Genomic DNA, 18,797 nt, shown 5'->3' on the forward strand with positions numbered 1-18,797 from the left:
CTAGGATGTGGGTAGAAGGAGAAAAGCCACTTCTCCTAAACATGGATATTGAGTTCTGGGCCTGAAGAAGACATGTCCTGGACCTGTTGAACAGCATCACAAACTGGAGGGTTGCCATCAATATAGTGTGAAGGGATTTGGAAGAACATGAGGTCTCCAGAAGCAGGAAAGAGATGTTCTGGAGGGGGAGGTTTGGTAGAGTTGAGTTTTTTTCCGTACTTTGTTTTCTTTCATAATAGTCTTATTTGTCTGTTCTCTTTAGCATATGAAGTAAGATGCTGCTCACCAAGACACCATTCCTCTGAAAAATACAGCTCTTTTTTAATGACTAGTCAAAATATAGAACATGTATATTTTACTTTAGAGTGATGCAAAAATACAGGCATTCAGTAGAATCTGAACTTTAAATTCTGAAGTTAGGTCTTCACTGAGTTAGTGATATGGGGCCCACATGCTATGTGTGGAGTACAGGCAGCCCTATAATCTCCAGTGGGAACCATTTCTTGAGCTAGGATGTGCAATGTGTGGCAGAGTATCTGCACTTCCGGTTGAGAGAGTGTTTTTGAAGGTAGGGTGGGTCATAAAATTATAAATCCTGGAATATTAGTGTTGAGAATATAGGAAAGAAGCATTAATTTTTAAACTACTTCCTTTGGCTATTCAGTATAACTACAGTTTTAATTCAGACTTTGGAAAGCTGTTTCTGTGGTGAACCAGATAATACTCTCAGCATTTGTGAGAGTTACATTCTATGGATCAAATTCATTCAGCCCAGTGATGTAGCATGAAAACAATTGTGGAAAACATGTAAGAGAGTGAGTGTGGCTGTGTCCTATAAAACTTTATTTCACTGTGGGCAGCTGGCCAGATTTGGTCCATGGGCTGTAACTCTCCAGACCTCTAGTGTTTTGAGACTCATACTCTTAACCTTTGAAAGTTGAAGCTATAAAGTGCTGTTTTTACTGGCATAGACATTTAATTTGTTACTTTATGTTAAAAAATACTTTTTAACCAATTGTCTTGTAAACTAATCTTATTCTACAAAGTTTTGGCTACCAAATATATGCATTCTTTTTAGTAGAGTTATGTAAAAATTGTGGGGAAAATGTTTTTAAAGAGCTAACAGACAGCCATCATCCCCCATCATTCCCTGCTGCATAAGCTACCATCATCTTAACTGCAGTGATGCTTTTCCATAAGTCTGTCCTCTGAATGGTGTCCCATGCTTCTGTCAAGTAGAAAAGTTTCCTTCCTATCCTGCAGAGTCTGCAGGGACATTTGGTTCACTGAGAATAGAACACATGTGCTGTGTTCTCCATGTTACATTTACCACGCTACCCTTTCAGTTTCAGATGAAATGCTTACCTGTTCTTTTACCTGAATCATGTGTTCACTCAAACTGCTTAGAATGATATCTGCCCCACGCTGAGGATTTCAATAGTACTGTTATTGTTTTAATAGAGCTGTTGACACGCCTGTCCTGAGGCCTTTTCAGTGTGTGTTCCCATCAACATAGGGCCAGGGCTTTTCCTAAGAACAAAACCTTCTGTGTCCAGACCATTCTACAGAAATATAATAGCCCTTTCAAAATATAGTGTTGGGACAATTGGATCTCCATCTGCAAATAATGAAGTTGGACCCCTAATTATATACAAAATTAATTCAAAATAATCATAGAAGTAAATGTAAGGGACTAAAATTTAAACATGAAAAATAACATATGTCCGTATATTCATTTCCAGCTAATGCAAATATATTCCTAAATATAACACAAAAAGCATATATTTTAAAAAACAGATAAATTATACATTATTTTGTTCACAAGCCACTGTTTAAAATGATGAGATGGGAACGCTCATGATGTGAAGAGTTTATAAGTTACGTATCTGGCAGGGGACTTGTGCTAGAATGTAGACGCCATCACACCCCAGTGGGAAATGATAAGGAACCCAGCTTTAAAAAATGTGCAAACGATTCAATTTACACAGATGGTCACTGAGTGTATGAGAAGACTCTCAATGTCCTTAGTCCCAGTAAAATGCATATCAAGACCACAGTGAGAAAGCACTTTAGACCACAAGCATGATTGTAACCTAAGACCACAAAAAAAAAAAAAAAAAATTGTTGGTTAGGATATGGAGAGACCAGAACCCTTATTTGTATTAGTAAGTGAGTCTGTGAAATGGTGCAGCAACTTTGGTAAAACATTAAACATTGTGTTGTCGCATGCTCCAGCACCTGTTTGCCTAGGTAATTGCATCTAAAAGAGATGAAAACAATAAGAGAAGGAAGCTAATTGCAGAAGCCTACATATTGCATAATCTCATTCATAAGAAATGTTTACAGTAGGTAAATGGATAAAGGAAAAAGAAGAATGATCTGAGTGGGATCTGGGAGCTGGGGAATGACTGCTGATAGCTACAGAGTGTTTGCGGAGTGATAAAATGTTCTAAAGTAAGATGGTAATGATGATTGCATAGTGCTGTGAATTATGAAAACCATTAAATTGTAAACTTTAAAATGGCAAGTTTTATAGGATCTCTATAAACTATTTTATAGTATACTTTATGTATCTCTATAAAGTATTATTTAAAAAAAATAAAATGGGTTGGGAATGGTGGTGCATACTTTTAATCTTAGCACTCAGAGGCAGGGGCAGGTGGATTTCTGGGAATTTAGGGCTTTCCTGATCTGCATAAAGTGATCCAGGTCAACCAGGGCTATATAGTAAGACCTATCACACTAAAATAAAACAAAATGCTAGAAAGATGCCTCAATTTGTAAAAGCATTTGCCTTGCCAGCAAGCGGACCTCAATTCAAATCCCCTGCACCTATGTAAAAACTAGTTATGGTCATGTAAATCTGTAATACTAGTTTGGGGGATCAACAGGTTTTGTGAGCCTACTAGCCAGTAGGCCTAGCTCAAACATGAGCTTCAAGTGTACCTTGTCTCAGAAAATAAGATGGATAAACATAGAGGACAATATACAATGTCCTCCTTAGGCCTCTGAGTGGTGTCTACACCTATATATGTGTTTATACAAAACACAAACATACACAATGAGGGGTATAAAATGGCCTTAGTTTTCCTTTGCACCTTTTTAAACATTATGAGTGAAATGCATGGTTTTTCTTTTTACTTTATAGGCTTTCCCTAAGTTTTGCATACTACTCCAGATGATAAGGATGCAGTTGGTAGAATCCTTAATGAGCTTCTGATGGTGCCATGTACCCATCTATAGATCATGACTTCTCTCCAAGGGATACTCAGTGGCCAGCAAATAATGAAAGCCAATCAATAGTCTTAGTTACCCTCTTGAGAAGTCTGTACATATGAAGACTAAGATATTTTATACTACAGTCATATACCAGGATATAGAAGTTATTTAAGAAATAAATGTAGAAATTACATGATCCTGGGTAATTTTTTGTTTTGTTTTGTTCTTTTGTCAGCTTGATACACACTAAAGTTATCTGAGAAAAGGAACCCAAATTGAGAAAATATGCTTTGTCAGATTGCGTATAGGCAAGTCAGTAGTGTTGTTCACTTGCTTAATGATTGATCTGGGTAAGCATAGCCCATCAGGCAGTGCCAGCCCTGGACTTTGATCCTGGGTTGTATAAGATGGGAGGATGACTAAGTAAGACAAGGACATCAAGCCATTCCTCTGTGGCTTCTGCTTCAGTTCCCATTTCTAGGTTCCTGCCTTGAGTTCCTGCCCTGGCTTCCCTCTACAATGGGCTGTGATTTGGACATATAAGCCCAATAAACTTTTTCCTTCCCAGGTTGCTTTTGGTTATGTTTGCTATCACAGAAATAGAAACCTAACTAAGAATATACCTGTTTCCTTTAAAAAAATAAATTTTGAAAATCTGGAATATGTTGTATTACATCTCAGTACCTCGTTTAAAATCAGTTTATATACACATTAGCATTTTACTACATCACTGTCACTGTGTGGTTTAATATATACATATATATATATATGTGTGTGTGTTAATATATATATATATGTATATATATTAGATACTTTGCCCTTTTTAAAAACAGTCAAAAGTCATTTGCATGTTCGCAGTCTTCGGTGCACAAACATCAACTAGATCTTTTGGAACATGACTTTTTCTAGCCCCCTACCTCCAAGAGTTTTGTTTAAACTTATTTTTTTTAATGAATGCCTTTTGAAGAATAGAGCATTACCCCATCATGCCAGCATGCTGAGAAAACACAAGGGTATTAAATTGTCACAAGTGCCGAATGAATATTGACATAGGTTTCAGCTATTCAAAATTGGATGTAGATGATATCCACATTGGAAATTCTGTTAGGAAATAAATAATACTTCTTGTCTTTTGACCAGCAGAAAACCCCAGAATGTAAAACTTGTGTTTGTCACCCTTGCCATTGTCTCTCACTGATGGCCTTTAGTGCAGCTCATCTCTGCCTTCTCTTTCCAGATTTCCTTTGACCTAGCAGAGTATACTGCAGATGTCGATGGAGTTGGCACCTTGCGGCTTCTGGATGCAATTAAAACTTGTGGCCTTATAAATTCTGTGAAGTTCTACCAAGCCTCAACTAGTGAACTATATGGAAAAGTGCAGGAAATACCCCAGAAAGAGACCACTCCTTTCTACCCAAGGTCACCCTATGGTAAGATTACATGTACCCAGCTGCATGTAATGCTCCCTGCAGGGGTGGGGATGGTTCTGCTTTCCTTCTGCACATGTTTCATAGGTGAAGTCCTTTGGGTATGAGATTGACATTCAGATAGACTAAAGGGACTGGACTTGTTGGGAAATATACTGTATGCATTATTGCCATTGCTTCCAGATGAATTAGCACCTCATTCACTAATCCCTGTTCATCCAACCTTTCTACACATATCACTTTAAATAGAAAGTGGATGCTGTGTTTCTTTTTCTAAGCTGTTTAGATTGTGCTGGGGCAATGAGCTTTTGCATTTATGTTTTTGGTTTGTTTGTTTGTTTTGTAATTTTCCCCATGAAAATTTCTCGGAGCTCAAATCTAGGAAGAAAAAAAAATAGACATATGTACTACATTTGTAAAGAAAATATTCATGAAAAATGTATATGATAACATTTAAAACAGTCTGAATATTAAGATCCCAAATATTTTCTTTATCACTATCTCAAAGTGTGTGTGTGTGTGTGTGTGTGCATGTGAGAGATTATGGGAGGCAGAGACAGTTACAGTCAGTGAAAGAGACAGAGAGAGCTAAGAAAGATGAACTTGATTTATTGTATAGTATGGTTGAATAAATGAGTTAATGAAAGAGTTAATTATGAATGTTAGAAAGTAAGGAATTTTATTTCTAATGCACATGATTACTTGGCACACAATGTTTCTTTTAGTTTGTTATTCATATTTGCCATTTTGATGCATTATGAATAATATTTTGTTAGTTATTACTGATTAAGGTGAACGAAAATCACAGTCCTTTAGAGTAAACTTTGTCTTTAAAAATGTTCCAACAGGAGCAGCCAAACTCTATGCCTATTGGATCGTGGTGAACTTTCGCGAGGCTTATAATCTCTTTGCAGTGAATGGCATTCTCTTCAATCATGAGAGTCCTAGAAGAGGTCAGTGAGTATGTTACCAAAGGAAAATTTGAGACTTTAACCACAGAAAATGGTGTATGTATATTTTGTTGATGTTCTATAGGTTGAAAAAGTTTACTTCTACTTATGTAATAAATGTCTGTGGTAAAAAATAAAGAAATATAAACCCAGCTTTAATTTATAAGAACTTTTAAAATTCTATGTGAAAAGCTGGACAGTGTGCCAAATTTACTAGTTTCGTTAGTAGTTTTCAACCCAAGTACTGGCAAATTTCTCTGTGAATGCAAAGAATAAAATAAGTTACTGGTGGTTTCTGTCACTCATTACTGTTTACTTTGACTCAACCAGCTGAAAAGTAAGCCTCTTCCTTTACATTCCATTAGAGAGACAACAGAAACTATTGTTTCTAAAAAATATTCTAAAACCATTTTGAAACAAGTTCTTAAGCATTATTGGTTTTGCTTGTTTGTTTTCATGAAAACTTTATTTGGTTACATGGGCTTAGTTTTCATTGAGACTATTGGCAATATCATTTCTATTTTCAACATTAGGTTTTAAGTAAGAAAAATATATACTCCCACCATTTCTTCTGATGTAGTGAGACATGAGAAATATTAACCATTCTAAGTGTGTTCTTATTGGAAAGAGAACCCACAATATCATACTATACAAAGTAAAACTTATTTGTATAATTTAAATCAAAGACATTGTATTACATTTAGTGGCCATTTTGTTTTAGAGTGTGAGAATAAATAAGAAGCCCTATATTATAATTTGCTTCTTGCCCAACAACTAGTAAGACATAACTATTTCAGTGAAATTTTATGTGACTGAATACTCACCTAATTAAACCAACAAGTCATAGAGAAAGATTAAAGTGACAGGTTTATAAAGGTATCTTTAGCATCACATATTTTTATTTTATAATTGCTTAAGTTAACAATTCCCATGACGGGCTGTTAAGGCATGAACGCCAACCTGCCATCTCTAATCACAAACAGAAAAACACATACATACCATGTCTTTAATTAGTTTTGTGTCCTGGGTATTGATGGTAAGGGGACATGGGAAAATAGGAGAGTTTCTTTTTCCCTTGTAGCATCTGGTGTGTGCAGCAGGGCAAGGTGGGGTGGGTGTACGGCCACTGTAGGAATCTGCTTGCTGTCTCTCTTATCACAAACATGCTTTTCAACCTGACCCATTCTTCTACTCCTCCCCTAACTCCACCATGCACAAAGTGAAAATTAATTGCTGCAAGTCAGGTTAAGAGAGGAAAAAAAGCATTCTTAAGTTGTACAGTAAAAAAATAATTTAAATATAATGTCTTTGCCTGACCTCTATTTGTACCCTATAAATGAAGCATTTTTCATCAATATTGGTTGTTTTCTGAATTTTAAAAAGTAATATGAATTTCAAAGGAAATTATTTTAAAATGATGTAGAAAGTAAAAACAAAAAATTATATTCCTCATTTAAATTAAATTTCCTGTCATCAAAGTCACTATAAACATGTCCAGAGATGCTCTTCATGCTTACTGACCTGCAAAGAGAGTTTTTCTATATGTCATCCTGCAGTGTGGGTGTCTGTTGAGTCTGTTAGACTTAATCTTGGGCATCCAGAACCCAAAACAGGAGGGGAGAACTAACCCTCAAAAATTGTCCTCTAACCTCTTCAAATATGCTATTACATACTTGTGTCTTCCTGTGTATGCATACACAAATACAAATAGACAGACACAGACTAAAATAAAAATTACCAAAATGGTTATCACATTAAGTTTATTAAATTAAAGAAAACTTGACCTTGTAATATAAGCTATTTTATTTTTTATTACATATACAGAAATTGGTGGTATTCCATTTACATAATCAAATAATTAAAAATAGAAATATGAATATTTGTTAATACTAGCTTTGATAAAACTCTTGAACTCTTATACAACATTTTTAAAACTTGAAAATTAAAATAAAGTTAATATGAAAGTAATTCTTTTAAAAATTAAGCATTGTTTTCTTTGGGGACATTTGTGGCAGATTGAAGCTAAGAAGACTAAACTGTGTTTTTACTCTGAAGACATACCATTGTGCTAATAGGCATTAGGTAAATATTTTTAAAGAAAGAATGAGTGTTTCCTATTTCAATAAAACTCTATTGACTTAAATTTAGAATATTAGAATGAAAAACAAGTAAAAGTTTTTAGGTTAGTGAATGTTGTTTTAAGGTTCCACGCATTTAGTAATAAAACTAACACAAACTATTTGTAGTAATGATTTAGTCTGATATACCCTGATGTAGTGAGATAGTCCTTCTGTGGCACTGACCATGCCCATTGGGGGGTGGAGCCATGGGCGGAGTGACCTGTGGAAGGAGGTCGGAGGGGAGCGAGGAAAGGCTCTCTTTCTGGCATGACTTGGACAGGAGAGAATCGGGTTGAATTTCCTGGTGTTCATCTGTCTAGGTTGTAAGTTATTTCTCCCTGAATAAACATCTATTCGGCCTATTTGTTTATCCTGATCCTTATTTAACCGAGATATCTGGTGTCAGAAGTGGGATTACCTGGGTTTCACCCAGGCGGCAGAAGCCGCCCCCGCCCCCACCTTCCCCAATGGGCAGGGTTTAACCAGGTGGACTCACCACAGCTTTGGGACATTTGCCTCTTCCTTACCGCAAAGGAGATCTTTGCCACTAAAGCAGACCTAAAGACACTCACCGCTTAACATTTTTTGCCCATTTCCGCACGGGACTTTGCATTTGCGCAGAGCTGCTCGGCGGCACCCGCCCTTGGGCACTCGGCTTGCACACGTTTTGTCTTGTGTTCCAAGTTACTCCAAAAATCCCCTTTTAACAAAATTCTGCTTGCCATAGTTTGTTAAGAGCTATTCTACAGGGACCGGAACTACAAACATCACCCTAAAACCGGTTTGAGACTGTTTTGCTCGAGACAACTCATGACTAGCTAGCTGTAATGGTGCACCTTTTTATTACACCCTGGCCAGAGTTTCAAATAGAACTACAGTCAAGAATTTTCTGCCACACAGTGACTAGCTACATATGTCACAGCCAGTTCTGTTGAGAAATTTGGTTGCTAAAAATTTTCTTCCTACAGGATCCATTGGAGCAATCATCGTCCCATTTCAGCAGGAAGTAATCTTAAAATAACAACGCCCCCTTTCCCTACCCTTGGAATTTTGGGATAATAGTCATCGTCTTTGGGTTGGTTTTAGTTATTTGGGATTGGGTGATGCTTACACTCGGGTTTATCTTTTAGACAGGAATAGGGAATGGTTGGGAAAGTTATGGTTTAGATGGGATATAGGTAGATTAGCCTATTTTCTTGAGAATTTGAGTAAGAATGAGATAGTATTTTACAGCTTACATTGTTGTATATTCTTATGTGGTAAGCTATGTAAAATTAAGTTCATATTTTGTTATATTGTGTTAAATCTTTCCACTTACAATGTTTTATGCACATTATTTTTTTTACCATATTCTATGTATGTATACTTTTCTTGTATTCAAGACATTTTGTATATTGATACAATTTGGGATATTTATCTTGCTGCCCTTTATAGTTCTACCTCTTGTCTTGACACTTATACTCTACCTCTATTTTATGGATTTACATGTATGTAATTGTAATAGTTATATTGTTTAAGTATTTGTTCCTGCTTTACTCAGGGAAGTTTTAATCAGTCTTTTTAGCTAAGTTCCCGAGTATTACAGATTATCTTCACTCACATTTCCTGTACCTATGAGATTAGTCAGATATAGATGCTTAATCTTCAATCACTTCATAGACATGCAGAACATGGCATTTAAATGTTTTAATATTAGTACTCCATTGACATGAGACATTGTTGCTCCTGACAGCACCGTGCACTTTCCCGAAAATATGTTGGACACTGTTGTTGCTCCTGCTAGAGTTCAATCTCGCCTCAGCTAATGGCCTGTTGGGCAAAGAATTGCCCCCACCTTGACCACTGATTTGGACATGCAGTCCTATATGCTTGCAGGAGACAAATATAAAAGACTGCTTGACCTTGCCAAGTCAGGGTAAGACAGCCATTCTACCTCCCTGCTGTTGTTGTGGTCTGTCAAGTTCTCTTGGCCTTAGCCAAATCTGGGTGTACCAACGTGACTGTGAGACCTAGGGTGACTGTTCAGGTGGCTTGCTGTTTCTGTCCTTGCTGCACCTTTTGGAAGTTGTCCATCCGCATTTCCTGTCTACTCTAGTATTGTTAATTTCCTTCTCAGGTCTGGATGAGGTTGAAGATTAAACTATCACAACTATTATTCTCTCTTCCTAGTTAGATATATTAGGTACTAGACTTACGTTTTCCAGTTTAGGACAACTCTATTGTAAACTCCATTATGCCCTCACCCTAGGACTAGATATGTAGGTCATTTTGTTCTCAATTTTCCTTTTCTTAGAGCACACTTGTTATTCACTGTTTTGTATATAGTTTTGTATTAAGCCTAAATCTTTTCTTTAGACTAAAAGGGGAATTGTAGTGAGATAGTCCATCTGTGGCACTGACCACGCCCATTGGGGGTGGAGCCATGGGCGGAGTGACCTGTGGAAGGAGGTTGGAGGGGAGCGAGGAAAGGCTCTCTTTCTGGCGTGACTCGGACAGGAGAGGATCGGGTTGAATTTCCTGGTGTTCATCTGTCTAGGTTGTAAGTTATTTCTCCCTGAATAAACATCTATTCGGCCTATTTGTTTATCCTGATCCTTATTTAACTGCGATACCCTGATGAGCACTATACACTTTAAAAACTCTTAATATGTACAACTACAGCTTAGTATACTCTTGCCATAGGTATGGCAGTGATGATCCCCTTTCTTTTGGAAATTCAAACTTAATTATTCATTGGGAAAAAAATATTGTTTATTATTTAAGCTATTCAGTTTCTAGAAGAAAATTGACATGCAAAATTTTGCCTGTATTCTTAGATTTATTTGAAAAACTAGAATTAGGAAAACTGTGATGCTGTCTTGAAGGATATTATTGATATAGATTAAAGCATGAGGTAAATATATGACAAAGAGTCTTTGCTTCATTAAAGTTTCTCATACATATTGACACTTGAATGTTTTTCAAATACACTATTTGCCAGTTGTTGATTCTTTCTCCACCACCGACCCCTACCTGGTCTCACTTCACCATATGGCCCAGGGTGATTTCAAAATATGAGATCATCCTGCCTCAGAATTACAGGCTTGTTCCACCATATCTGCAAATTACTCTTATATTCGAGACTGCTTTGTAAATTAGAATATTATAATGAAGTCTACTTAGTAAATATAGCAATAATATTTATATTTGCTTTTATTATTCATTGCATTAGAAGGTTAAATAAAACTATCACCTATGTCTTGCAATCAGTCCACTATATTTTAATTAGTACATCTCCAGAATACTTTAGCATGTCATGATTACAGATTTGTCAATTTGTAAATAATATTAACACAAATTTATTATAAATAAAATAAAATGTATTTATATTAACATTATGGAGAAACAAAAACAAGACATATCCTACATCTAAGTTCAAAACGTTGAAAAAATTAAGTGATTAAGTTAAACTGGATTTCCTAACTCTGATAATTATGGCATCATAATTAAAGGGTGAAATTAATATAATATTGAATGCTCTTGGTTTTTGTTTTCAATTTGACTGTAGAATTAGAGGCTGAGTCTTCAGTAAGACTGGCCAGGGTCCAGACTAGGAAAAGAATGGTCAGGCCAGGGTATGCCTAGTAAACACTACCCAGTGCACAATGTCCAGACTAGGCTCCCATTCTGAAGACATCACCCCTGTGAGATGTGGGAAGCATATTTTAGTCCACCTGTTTGGATAAGGATGTGTTTCTTATGGTGACTCAGTAGGAAAGTCTGGGCACTGTAGCGGCAGCTACTTCTAGAGTAGACAGTAGACTGAAGAGGTGAAGTTAGAACAAATATACCTACCTCCTTGGCTGCTAGTTAGTTAATCCGTGGTAAGGGACATACAGTGATTGACTTTATCCCAAGACATCCCTGGCCCTGATTAAAAATTATGTTCCATGTAGATGGCATGGTTTTTCTACTTTCCTCCCACTCTTTCTTTTAAGTGCTTAACAGCATTTGGAGCTAGGAATGTACCTCAATAGCAGAACACCTGCATAGTTAGCATACATGTAGTCTTGGGTTCTAGTTTTACAGAAATCAAGAATAGGACATTTACTCAGCTAGGGTAAAACATTCTCTCTTCTCAGAGAGTTTTGAGTTTTTCATTTCCCTTCCATGTTTGTTGGAACAATAATGTATGACACATGTAACATAGCTTCTTCTCTGCTTGTAGTCTCCTCTACAATTGTGTCTTCCACTACAATTCCTTAGTTTCCCTAGAATTTCCCTATTCTGCTGAAGCCTAGTGTGTACCATCAAAGGGTATCCTGTGCTTATCTTACTGTGTATTTCATCACTCATCTTCACTGAGCTGAGGAATCAGTAGTTTGCTTTTCATTATCATCTTCATCAGAAAGTACTGTTGAAAAACTTAGGAATAACTGATTGGTGGTTTAACACTCAAAAAGTTCTTTGGGAGACATTTTGGCTGCTTTGTTTAACATGTATTCTTTATATATGTGGGCATATTCATGCATATTTTTGTTGCTGGAGTTTCTTGTCCCACCAGGTCCCATCACCCTTCTCAGTCCCATAAACACCGAGACTTACAATAATTTATAAACTGTTGGCCAATGGCTAGGGCTTCTTATTGGCTAGCTGTCTTAATTATTAATCCATAATTACTAATCTATGTATTCCTACATGGCCTCATCTTACCAGAGAACACCCAGCATGTCCCATCCTCCTGGTCTCTACTAATGTTTCTTTGTGGTCTCCCTCTGCCTACCTTTCCCAGAATTCACCTTGTCACATAGTCCTGCCTGTCTTCTTGACTCTATTGGCCAAACAGTGTTTTATCGTCAACCAATAAGAGAAACATATATACTGAAGGACATCCCCATTATACTTCTATTTTTCTAAATTTTATAACTAAAATTATACAATAATTCTAATGGAAGAACTAGTGAATAGCAAGCTCTCCCAAAATACTTTGAGAATTTATGGGAGAAAAACATTTTCAAATCATTCATCCTATTTTTTTCATGAAGGAAAGAACTAAGATCATAAATCTAACAAATGTCAACTGAGTCTGAAAATGGTCCTGGGAGAGGGGAGCCATAATAACCTTGTTTAGATATGAAATCTGTGTGTAAGAATTTAAAAAATTTGTGTGAGTGTATGATATATGCATGCATACAAGTATATTTTTGTGGGAAAGGGTACATGTGTGCCTGGCACATGTATATAACTGTGATTGTTGGTCGTCAAGCACCTTCTACTTTTTGTTTGAGATAGTCTGTCACTGGCCTACAGCTTTGCATTCCTGGTGCCCTCAGAGTTGAGAAGAGCCTGTTTGATCTTTTGGAACTATAGATGCTTGTAAGCCACTATGTGGGTTCTGAGAAATAAACCTGGGTCCCATGCAAGAGCAGCAAGTGCTCTTAAACACTGAAATATCTCCCTAGCCCATAAAGCATTATTTTTAATAAAATATAAATGTGATATGAAACAAATGATTAGAGTATCAATAAGCTGTCAGTAAATGAAATAAAACTAATAAAATGCATTAAAAATCATGAGGTAATACCCAGTTTATAAAGTACTTAAGATAACTAGCAGTTTAGGACTACCCACAAATGGATGGTGTGCTGCCACTGTTTGGATTTTGAGCCAGATTTAGATGATATAGCACATTCCTCTAAATATGGGCTTCATAAGAAATCATATATATCTGTCTAAACACAGTGTTTACCTCGGTGACATTTTCAGGTTCATGAACTTGTGGGTTTAGTAGTAGTCTTGAGCATTTTTAGATGCCAAGTGTCTGTTTTGTAAAAGTTTATTATTATAAATTAATCTTCAGAATTTTTAAGCTGTCATTCCTATACAAAATTAATTACATAAATTAGGGTAAATCTTAAAATAATTTCCTATTTCTTCTGTTCTAAATTATACTGGTTAGTTTTTGCTTTAAAGATCTGTTTCATACTCTTGGTGAAGCTAGGGGAGTGAGAAGTTGGGAGAGTAACTTTGTCCCCTAGGGGAACATGTCCAGTGTATGAAGATATTTCTGGTTGTCACAACTGCCTGATACTTGCTAAATAGGTAGACACTGGGGACTCTGCTGAACAATATCTTACAACATAAAACAAAATAAAATAACAGCAAAACCACCCAATAAAATAGCAGTCAAGTTGAACATAAGAAACCAATGCCCTACAGCTTCACTTAAAAAAAAATCATTTTGGAAAAAAATATTCTTGGAGAAACTGTATGAATGTCCTTCATAACAGTTGATATTATTGCAGTTGGATGCCTTTAGTCCCAGCCCCCTGGATGCAGAGGAGGCAGGGAGATCTGTGTGAGTTCAATGTCAGCTTGAATGTAACTATAAAGTGAGTTCTGGGGCCAACAGGAGCTACATAGCAAGAATCTGTCTGAAAAAAAAAAAAAAAAAAAAAACAAGGAACAAAAAAGTAAGATACTGTTTTTCTTTGAACACTGCTTTCGCTGTTTTGGAAACTTTTATGGAGCTACAGCAAGTATTTAACACTCTTGTTGCTATAGCTCCATATCAGACTATTCTGGTTATGGGTCATTGAGTCATACATGGCAAATGTAATTCAGGAAAGCAGTCAGCAGAGCTGTAATATAAGAACTTTGACCTATTCTTTCAAGATTGAGCTCTCACTTTAGCCACATGGTGATCCATAAGACCCCCACCCCCCACTTATCTTTAGCTGTTACCTTCAACAAGAAAAAAAAAATCTCTCAGTGTTTGTTAATAGACAGCCATTAAAACAGGTTGCAGGTAATCTTTTACTACACACATAATTACAGCAATAAAGTGTGAGAGGTTTCGTATAAATGAGAGTTTTCCTTCAAAATTTTTGAAGTTCATGTCCAATTTGACACTTTAGGTGATAATACAATGGATAGAAAGCACCCTGTCTCCCTGTGTGAAGAATACTGTGAAGTAGATTACTCCACAGAATTGCAATTTGAAAATTACAGTCACTTTGTATAGTAACACCAAGGAATGAGCAAACCAGTGCCACCAGCTCCTTATTTTATTTGTACTTTTATCAAAAGTGCTTTGTGATTTCTTTTGTAGATGAGTATTGGAACCTTAACTCGTTGGTGGTAATGGTGGGGACAACAGTTGTTACCCATTTTGAAATAAAGGTGTGAAGTAATCTATTGGAGTTCATACACCTTAATAGATTTTAAAAACCGTTTTGCCTGTTCACAAGTGGTTAATTGTTGGCTACAAGCCTTGCCTTTCTGGTTGGAGTACAAAGTGATACCGTCTCATTTGCCATTCTAAGAGTGGACTATGATAGTCCACAGATGACATGTACCTGTGGGTATTACAGTGCTGTCTGGCCCATCTTATTCTCTGTGGATAGATGTAGTATAATTGCTTAGCCATGAAAAGCTTCTGAAGTGATCTTTGTTTTAATGGAAATGGTTATTACCATCAAACAAAATATTCCTTCCTGCTAAGTGAGATGATACTTAACACAATTGTCTAGTTGAATCAAAGGTGTTTTTCTCCATAATGTTTCATAATTTATATGTAACATTATTTTGAAACCACACTGTTAACTGATGCCACACCTTCCTGCAGAATGTCCACGTAGGATTTTGCTCAGGCTACTTGAAAGTTCTATGTCAGGTTACTCTTCCTCATTTGTACACGGAAAGAATGACCATACCTCAGAGTCACCTATTGAGAGTCATCCTCCTAATCAGATCATGTGCAGGCAATAAGGGAGAATATACGAGAAAGCTTATCACCATGCCTTGTACGTGTAAACATTAACTTTTTTCTTTTCCCTTTTTTTGTGATTTTTTTTGTTTAATATGTTTTTCTTATTTTACATATCAATCCCAGTTTCCTCTCCTGTCCTCCCATGCCACCCACTCACACCCCCCCATCCCATCTCCCATCAACTCCCCAGGGAGGGTGAGGCCTTCTATGAGGGAACATCAAAATCTGTCAAGTCATTTGAGATAGGGACTAGGCCCTCTGTCATGTCTCTAGGCTAAGGGAATATCCCTCCATGGGAAGTGGGCTCCTAAAGTGCATTTGTTATACTGCCAGAGGAACCATAGACTGACCAGGCCTCCTAACTGAAACCCACATTCAGGGGGTCTGGGTCAGTTCTATACTGGTTTCCCAGCTATCAGTTTGGAGGTCCATGAGCTCCTCCTTGTTCAGGTCAGCTGTCTCTGTGGGTTTCTCTAGCCTGATCTTGACCCATTTTCTCATTACTTCTCCCTCTCTGCAACTGGATTCTAGGAGTTCAGCTCAGTGTTTAGCTTTGGGTGTCTGCTTCTACTTCCCTCAGTTACTGGATGAAGGCTCTAGGATGGCATATAAGGTAGACATCATTCTCATTATCAGGGAAGGGCATTTAAGGTATCCTCTCCACTATTGCTTAGATTTTTAGTTGGTATCATCCTCATAGGTCTCTGGACATTTCCCTAACACCAGATTTCTCTTTAAACATATAATGGTGCCCTCTATTATGGTATCATTTTTCTTGCTCTATTCTTTCCCTGACTCAATCTTCCTCTTCCCTCATGTTCTCTTCTCCCTTTCTCTTTTTCCTAACCCCCCCATCCCAGCTCCCAATTTGCTCAGGAGATCTTGTCCATTTCCCCTTCTGTGCGGGACCATGTATGTCTCTCTTAGGGTCCACCTTGTTTCCTAGCTTCTCTGGCAGTGTGGATTGTAGGCTGGTGATCCTTTGCTCTATGTCTAAAAATCCATATATAAGTGAGTACATACCATGTTTGTCTTTTTGTGAGTTGGTTATCTCACTCAGGAGGTTTCTTCTAGTTTCATCCATTTGCCTGCAAATTTCAAGATTCCATTTTTTTTTTCCACTGAGTAATACTCCATTGTGTAAATGTAACACATTTTCTCCATCCACTCTTCAGTTGAGGGGTGTCTAGGTTACTTCCAAGTTCTGTCTATTACAAATAATGCTCCTATGAACGTACTTGAACAGATGTACTTGTTGCATGAATGTGCATCTTTTGGGTATATGCCTAAGAGTGGAATTGCTGTATCTTGTGGTAGATTAATTCCCATTTTCCTGAGGAACTGCCATTCCAATTTCCGAAGTGGCTTTACGAGTTTGTACTTCCACCAGCATTGGAGGAGTGTGCCCCTTTCTCCACATCCTCTCCATGTACTTTTATTAATGATCCTTTGAAAATCATTTGTGAAGAACATAAGACTTTATTTAAAAAGTAGAATTCAGAAAAAGAACTACCATTTTCCCTTTTAGGTATACTATTGAAAAGCATATAGGTATACATTTGTGCAGTGCAGTGTACACACAATACTAATGTGCACACACATACTAATGGAAGCACTACCATGGAACTGTGTCTCGGGCCCATGTATATGATTTAAATTACACTCTTATGACTTTAAAATTTGTTTTTCAGACTAAAAGATAATTATATTATTTTACACTCCCCTTTCAAAATTGTGGCCTCGTTTTCTTTAATTGTTGTTGTGTATGTTTCTAAATATATGAATACAGCCCCCCATATAATGTTACTTGTATGCTCATGTTTATAATATACTTGTATGTAATGAAACTTGTATGTACATGTTTTTAGGGTTGACCATTTGGTTTTGGATAACTAGTTGGTGTGCTTTTCTCAAGAGAAGATTTTCTCCAGCTCTCAGCATTCTTTAGTTGCCTGTAGTTCCTTGTGTGGTGTTGAGGCCTCGTGGGCCTTCCTCTTTCCATGTTAGAATTTGGTGCTGAGTTCTAGTCATATTTAGATAGCCGTGTTAGTGAGACTTCATGGGTGTGCTTTTGTTATTTCTAGGAGACACAACCTCACAGAAAACTCCAGGTTCCTCTTGCCCTTATAACCTTTTGTTCTGTCTTTTGTAATAATCCCTGAGCCTTAGATGCAGGAGCTCTGCTGTAGATGTTTCAGGTGGGCTCTAAAATCCTGCATTTTGATTGGTTGTGGTTTTCTATAATGATTGCTGTCTGTTACAAAGAGACTTTCCTTGATGAGGGATGGATATAAGGACTTATCTGTGGATATAAGGACAAACATTTAGAATATAGTTAGATATTATTCTAGTTTAGTAAAGTTGTGCCTGCAGGTTTTCCTCCAAGATCCATGGCTTAACTAATCCAGGGTAGTTTGCTGGGGTTCCAGTACCATGCATAATTTGCCTCTAATTGAGGGGTCTTAAGTCCATTTAGAGAACTGCTACTTACTGTCAAGGTATGCTTGCCACTACATTACTTTTAGGATTATTGTGCCATGCCTGGCATTATTGTTCATAGGTGTCATACCTGGATAGGACTATTGGTTGTTTCCTTCCTTCTGGTACCATGAAAGCCTGACCTCATGGAGGTGGTTTTTAGGTCAGTTTCCAACTCAGGGGCCTCTGGGCTCTGTGTCTGAAGTTAATGCTGTCTTACATAATAGGACTTAAACTTCTACCTTTGTAGTGCAACCAGGGCAATACCAATAGCATATAGTTTGGGAGTCTCTTGAACAATCATTACAAACAACTCAAAAGAGGATTTCTCATGCCTGATGTTGTTTATAATTGTTACTGTTACATGGTCTGTGGCTCTTAGGGGAAAGCAGTCAACCTAGATAGGAAAATTTCGTTTAAACTATACAGGTGTGGTGTGGTGTGGTATGGTGTGTGTGTGTGTGTGTGTGTGTGTGTGTGTAGTTAATAGTATGATTCCTTAAGACTTTTTCAGAAATCATTAGTTATTTTACTCGTCCATCTCCTTCTTCAGTATTTATTCCCTTTCCTCTACCCAACTGGAGTCCCTCATCCCTGTTTACCCCCTCCACTTGTACACTGCTATTCTACATTTTGTTTTGAATCAAAATGCCATATTGGGTTTTCTTTTCAAAACATCGAGTCTGCACTTTCCCTTTCAGTGCTTGCTATGGAACTTTATCCTCATCTACCGTTTCTTGGGTGCTTAGACTAGAACCCTACACTTCAAGTATTCCTAGCACTTGCTCTACCACTGATCCACACCCTTAGCCCCTCCTTCTAATTGCCTCAGGCTGAGATACGGACCTAGTCA

At 37.1% G+C, this 18,797-nt stretch overlaps 1 protein-coding gene across 1 annotated transcript in view; it reads left to right on the plus strand.

Annotated features, from left to right (window-relative positions):
* Gmds (GDP-mannose 4,6-dehydratase) overlaps window positions 1–18,797 on the plus strand; it is a 518,409-nt gene that overhangs the window by 211,100 nt on the left and 288,512 nt on the right. Inside the window, exons 5-6 of the mRNA XM_051194481.1 lie at window positions 4,457–4,649; window positions 5,495–5,599. Coding sequence (XP_051050438.1) covers window positions 4,457–4,649; window positions 5,495–5,599 — 298 coding nt within the window. The remainder of the gene's footprint in view (window positions 1–4,456; window positions 4,650–5,494; window positions 5,600–18,797) is intronic.

Source organism: Phodopus roborovskii, unplaced genomic scaffold (assembly GCF_943737965.1).
Source record: "Phodopus roborovskii unplaced genomic scaffold, PHOROB, whole genome shotgun sequence".
Taxonomy (NCBI): Eukaryota; Metazoa; Chordata; class Mammalia; order Rodentia; family Cricetidae; genus Phodopus; species Phodopus roborovskii.